Source organism: Molossus molossus, unplaced genomic scaffold, assembly GCF_014108415.1.
Source record: "Molossus molossus isolate mMolMol1 unplaced genomic scaffold, mMolMol1.p scaffold_m16_p_14, whole genome shotgun sequence".
Lineage (NCBI taxonomy): Eukaryota > Metazoa > Chordata > Mammalia > Chiroptera > Molossidae > Molossus > Molossus molossus.
Window position 1 is genome coordinate 11,266,977 of NW_023425349.1, and position 6,586 is coordinate 11,273,562.

Consider the following 6,586-nt stretch of genomic DNA (forward strand, 5'->3'; position numbering starts at 1 on the left):
TTTTTTATATTAGTCACTGAAGGTTTAATTATTCACTGCGAAGCTTCTGTATTCTATACTAGTTACTTAATATTGGTTACAATTTTATACATTTAAATTTCTTACTAATTGGCTATGCCTTTTTCCTTTTTTAAATCAGCTCTCTGATAGTGTGAGTGGGACAAAATTTGAAGAAGATCATCTTTCCCATTATTCTCCCTGGTCTTGTGGCACCATAGGCTCCTGTATAAATGTCATCGATTCAGAGCCCAGAGATGTGATTGCTAATTCAAATGCTGTGTTAATGGTATGATTCAGGGAGCTGGGAGGATATTATGCATGTTAGAATGATTGAATACTTTCATTGTCATTGTTGCTATAACTCTGAACTAAATTGAATTTAATGTTTAAATTATTTGAGCCCAGTTTGGTAGTTTAAAATAGATGTTGGATTATCATTGAGATCTATAGCTAGTGTTAAATTGAGCAGAAAACACAATTACATGTCTTTTGAAAGTATGTTTGTACTACTAGCTGAAGTAATTGCCAACAGTCCTATTACTGATTTTCTTTGGTTTATGCAGGACCTAGACAGTGGAGATGTTAAGAGAAGAGTACATTTATTTGAAACTCAGAGAAGGACAAAAGAAGAAGACCCAATAATTCCTTTTAGTGATGGACCCATCATCTCAAAATGGGGTGCAATTTCCAGATCTTCCCGTACAGGTTACCACACCACGGATCCTGTCCAGGCCACTGCTTCCCAAGGAAGTGCGACTAAACCCATCAGTGTATCAGGTAACCCATTTAACTAGTACTTAACCTGATATATTCTAGCACTGTGGGTTTTTTTGTTTGTTTGTTTGTTTTTATTTTTCCCATCATCACTTATCCCCCAATGCCCTCTTCCACCTCCCTGCCCAACCTCCTCTCCCCTCGCTGTTACCACACTGTTGTTCATGTCCATGAGTTCTCTCTCTTTTTTTGCTCAATCCCATCCCCCAACCACTCACCAGAGCTGTCTGCCTGCTCTCTATCTATGAGGCTGTCTCTATTTTGTTTGGTAGTTCAGTTTGTTCATTAAATTCCACATATGAGTGAAATCATATGGTACGTGTCTTTCTCTGATGGCTTATTTCACATAGCATAATGTTCTCCAGGTTCATTAATGCTGTTGCAAAGGGTAAACTTTTCTTTAGCATTGTATTTTTTGTTTTTTACTATGTTTTTATTGGTTTGAGAGAGAGAGAAACATCAATCAGTTGCCTCCCATACATATCCCAACTGGGGTAATCTGAAACCTGGATATATGCTGAGCTGGAATCGAACTGGCAACCTTTTAGTGCATGGGACGATGCTCAGCCAGACTGCGCCAAACCAGCCAGGGCTAGCACTGTGTTGTTGTTGTTTTTGTTTGTTTGTTTGTTCCCATACGTGCCCCCAGCAGGAACCAAACCCGGGACTCTCTGGTCCGCAGGCCCACGCTCCAACTGCTGAGCCAAACTGGCTGGCCAGGGCAACACTGTGTTTTTTTATCTTCATTTGTGATGTACAGAACATTTTTCTCCATTTAACAACACAGTAAACTCAAAATTAAGTGGTTTAGCCAGGAGAACATGGGTAGTTGGATAAAATATGGATCTTTTTGAAAAGTATTCATTCACATCTATATACTGATTTTTCACTTTTCTGATCAGTTTGTTTCTACATTTCTATAGATTATGTCCCTTATGTCAATGCTGTTGATTCAAGATGGAGTTCTTATGGTAATGAGTCCACATCATCACATTATATTGAACGGTAAGATTACTCTTAATTCTTTAGAATTTTCTATTCTCAGACTTATATATCCTCAGAGTATAGATTCTGTCCCCAATTATTCATAAAATGTGCTTTGCTAGTTTTAGCTTTATAACAAATTTCTGAAAAAAATTTTACTTTTATATTTGGAATGATGACTGAAACTTTCAGGGTTGATCTGTTACATAAAACTTGTATATAGTCATTATTGCTTTAGCTGCTTCACTTATTTAACTTTTATTACAATAAACATGTTTCTCTTTAAAGGGACAGATTCATTGTTACTGATTTATCTTGTCATAGAAAGCATTCCAGTACTGGAGACCTTTTAAGCATTGAACTTCAGCAGGTAGGTTCTTTGTCACTCACCTTTGACCTCTTTAAAAAATAGAATGGGGATTAGAAGCCAACTTTACTGTTGTTGTTGTTTTCTTCTAGGCCAAGAGTAACTCATTGCTTCTACAGCGGGAGGCCAATGCTCTGGCCATGCAACAGAAGTGGAATTCCCTGGATGAAGGCCGTCACCTTACCTTAAATCTTCTAAGCAAGGAAATTGAATTGAGAAATGGAGAGGTAAAGAAACTGAACCTATCAGCTTTATACTTAATGTATTTGTTGTTTGCTGTTGCTGCACACAGCTTTATGCTATTACTTACTGCATTTTATGTGACTTTTTCTGATAGATGCTTGCTTTTAAAACTTGTAACAGTAATAAAATTGTGGTCCCGTATTTCTTAAATAATTATTGAGATCAATCATTAGGCTTCCCACTTTAATTTAAAAGGGAAGCTCCAATTTCCACAGGTATAAAATTATTATTTTTTAAAATTACAGAGTGATTTTACAGAAGATGCAACCGATACTAAGCCTGATAGGGATATTGAGTTGGAGCTTTCGGCACTTGATACTGATGAACCTGATGGACAGAGTGAACAAATTGAAGTAAGTACCACCGATATTTAGGAAACTTTATTCCATTGGCAACTAAAGTAAAATACTGTCACACTGAAAGATTAACATTTTATTTTCTCAGGAGATTCTGGACATACAGCTTGGTATCAGTTCTCAAAATGATCAGTTGCTAAACGGAACAGCAGTGGAGAATGGACATCCAGTCCAACAGCACCAAAAGGAGCCACTGGAGCAGAAGAGACAGAGTTTAGGTGAAGACCATGTGATTCTGTGAGTGTTAGAAAATTCATAACCATGAATATTTAAAGTGAAATAGATGCAGTGGTAATACATTTTAGGCTCTTTTTTATCCTGTGAGAGGAAGATTTTATGTAATGGGCAATGATTTAGTCAGTCTGGATTTTTAGGAGAGAAGAGCTAAATTTCAACTAACAAAGTAGTCCATATTAGTAGTTTGGAATTTGCTTTGTCTTGGGATAAAAATGTATCTTTGTGCTCTAGCATCATGTTATACTCTTCTAATAGCCAAACTTACAGACTATAATATGGAGAATGAAAACCTACATGAAGGGTTTTCCTTTTAGAAATCTTGTTAAAAGTGTCTTGGCTTTAATATTGCTACTTTGTATAATCACTGCCAAAAACGTGGGCTAATACTGAACTTGATAGTTTGTTGACCTAAAATTAACCAGTATTTTAATTTTTGGAAAAATAGAAGCTTTTTAGTCATCTCTGATACTTATTCGTGTTAAAGATATGCCTTTGCTAGAGGCTTTTAAAATCTGGTACAACTTTTTACATATGTTTTAAATTTTCACTTAAAGTTAATATGTTTTCAATGTCATTTATTTTTTCGCAGGGAGGATCAAAAAACAATTCTGCCGGTAACTTCTTGCTTTAGCCAGCCACTCCCAGTGTCCATTAGCAATGCAAGTTGCCTCCCCATCACCACATCTGTCAGCGTTGGCAACCTCATCCTGAAAACTCATGTTATGTCTGAAGATAAAAATGACTTTTTAAAACCTGTTGTGGCAAATGGGAAGGTGGTTAACAGCTGAAAGGAGATTCATCTTTCAAATTTGTGACCATACCATGGAAGCATTTACACTAGCTTTTTATATATATAATATATATTATATAATGTATATTTTTTTTAAAAAAAAGATATTACTGGGGGCATCCAGTTCCTGTGGACTCTTTGATACTTCAAGCCCTCTTGCGTAAGCATTATGAAAAAAAAAGAAAATTTACTTTACTAGGGAAACACGTTCACTTTCCAGAAGTGATTGGAATTTGGACATTTAACTTAAGCTTCAAGCAGCTTTTTATGAGTTTGTAGCAATCCGGTGCAGTAACTGAGCCATTTCCTATTTTAAATGGCTTCTATAGAAAATTAACAACTCAGTTATTAAACTAGCAGGATCCTACGATGATACATCTAGTGAAAGTAGACTTAATTAACTTATTTATTTCTATTTTATGTTTCACTAAGAGAATTTCCATCTCATTCCAGCTGCTTTATTTATCTTTTTCATGGGACTTTGCATGAATTTTTTTTTTTTTTTTTTTTTTTTTTACTTTGAAGAGTGGAGTTAGATGTTCTTAACGTAGAATTTTGCAGGGTTATATACTAGCTTTCTTTACTGCATTATATGTAGGAGTGTGGTGCAGTGCTTTTATCTGTAGCATTTGAATTTTTTCCATTTTCCATTTTTCAAGAATAGTTTCTGCTTTGTTAATATTTATACACAGGCTACTTGTGGAAGTAATTAAATATATAACCAAGTGCCTAAGTCTTTCAGCTGATGTACTAGATATTAAATTCTCCTAAGTTATGCAGAATCGTTTTTACAATTTTGATAAATTATGCACTAATGTAATGGCAGTTTTTTAAAATGCAGATTTAAGCCTGTACATTATTGACTCTGATGACTTGGCAAAAGAATCAGGTGCTTTCAGCTTTTCTTGAGAAAACCCTGTATGTAGCGTTTGCACTGACTAACAAGATGGTATTGCTGGGTTTTTAATTTAAACTAATTATTTTGGATGTTCATTGCATTATCTTGGTTAAATATTGTTTATTGTTACTTCATGTTGGGATTTAATTTTCCCTTTTTTTCTGACTGTTAGGTTTATAAGACTATGAACCATGTAATAATAGAACATTGGCTAATCTTTATTCATACTTTAAAACATGAATAATTTGCCCTGCTAAAATGTGACTGAAAGTGTTTTGACTTGGCATCTGAAAGTATGCAGTTTGTTCAACCAGGCATGCTCCAGATTTTTTGCAGGTATTTTATTGAAACTTAAATTTCAGTCAACATTTGAAAACAAAAGCTGGGCATTCCTTCCTGGTAATCTTACCTATAGTTTGTTTTTTCCTGTTTCTTTAAGATTAGTTTGACTTTTATTATTATTTTTTTAATTAACTTCTGTGAAGTTGTTTACTCTGAAAATTGTACTGGAATATTTTAAGCCAAGCTGATCTTTCACCAGGTGTACTGTATGTAAGGGCTTTTCCTGCTAGCAAAATGCTTAAACAGGATCATGTTATTGGTCGTCTGAGCTATTTAGTTGTTTTACAAAACCACAGCATTGTATCAGATAAGATTTTGATAAAAAGTTTTGTGTGCATTTCCAGGGGTGGGAGGGTTGACATTTCCCTGAAATTTCTTGATCAGAATGAGTAAATACTGGTGTTTAATACCTGTCTTAATGAACATGCTCATAAGGTGACTGATAAGTTGTAAATATACCTGAGAAACAAAGGGGTAGTTTTGATATTCTGGTGTCAGTATGGAAGATCTTACACATTTATTTAATACTCAAGTTTATGAAGATGTAACATAACAGCACAGTAGCCTTGACTTAGTTTCCTTCAGTTAGTACTGTACTTTTTTGCCATGGCCAGTGCTCCCTATCCCTATAGACATTTTATTTATTTCACTCTGTAACCTGAAATGCATAGGAACAAGTTTTAAACCATGTTACATTAACTTATTTCTGACATTATAAATTAGCCTAGGATATTACAGGAACATGATTGTTATATAATTTATATCAGAACCTTTCTATAAAATATGCGCTTATTACATTTGAAATGCTTCCAATGTACTTTATTTGCTGTTTGTATTTCCAAAAAGGATATGCAAACCATAATGTCTATTTCATGGATATTTAAATAGTGAGATCTTCCATGTTGAAGGTAATGTATTTTTTTTTAAGATTTAAAAATTGCTATTTTGTTACAAAATAGAGACCTATTAACAGTTCGAGAGCTCCTTATGTGCCCTCAGGGAAAGAACCCTCTGTGCAACAGAACTACGCAAAACATCTTCAGCACGTTCTGAGGGTGAATATATACTACATAAATTGATCTTGTGTATTTAACCATATGTTTTTAATTTTAAAATTGAGATTTTGAAACGTGGTTGTGCTCTGCTGGAGGGGTTTGGGATAAACTGCTTAGGTGTTTGCCTACTTGTCCAGTGAAATTACATTTGCATCAGTGTATGTATATACCTGCCAACCTTATTGGTATGTCTCAGAACATTTATATTAAAATAATGCTTGTCTTGCAGCAGGTGATCCCATAAAACAATAACTCCCTGTTTTTAAAAACTTACTCTCATTCTCACTAACAACACAGGAATTGTTTCTGTGTTGGGATTATTTTGTATTGCATTCTTTATGTAGTAGCCATCTTCTGTTTCTCATGGTGAGTTTAATATGGAGTAAAGACATTGGTTCTCTGCCACTTTAGAAGAAGGTTCAGTTTACCTGATCCTTCAAAATGGTACCTACTGATGTCATAGAGGAAAAAACACAAATCAGACATAAGATGTGACTGTTTAAAATTGGGGGTAATCCTGCCATTTGACCCTTTTACCAA

General features: G+C 34.6%; 1 protein-coding gene across 8 annotated transcripts in view; it reads left to right on the forward strand.

The window, feature by feature from the left end:
• RC3H2 (ring finger and CCCH-type domains 2) overlaps positions 1-4,126 on the forward strand; it is a 54,566-nt gene extending 50,440 nt beyond the window's left edge. For 3 of the 8 annotated variants that reach the window (XM_036262066.1, XM_036262064.1, XM_036262065.1), the window contains exons 14-21: positions 140-286; positions 564-777; positions 1,677-1,779; positions 2,047-2,128; positions 2,218-2,352; positions 2,614-2,721; positions 2,813-2,961; positions 3,551-4,116. In XM_036262066.1, the coding sequence (XP_036117959.1) occupies positions 140-286; positions 564-777; positions 1,677-1,779; positions 2,047-2,128; positions 2,218-2,352; positions 2,614-2,721; positions 2,813-2,961; positions 3,551-3,749 (1,137 nt within the window). In that variant the 3' untranslated portion in view covers positions 3,750-4,116. Of the gene's footprint in view, positions 1-139; positions 287-563; positions 778-1,676; positions 1,780-2,046; positions 2,129-2,217; positions 2,353-2,613; positions 2,722-2,812; positions 2,962-3,550 lie in introns of all 8 variants that reach the window. The other 5 variants (XM_036262068.1, XM_036262067.1, XM_036262070.1 and 2 more) reach the window with 4 other exon arrangements.
• The last annotated feature ends 2,460 nt before the right edge of the window (positions 4,127-6,586 follow it).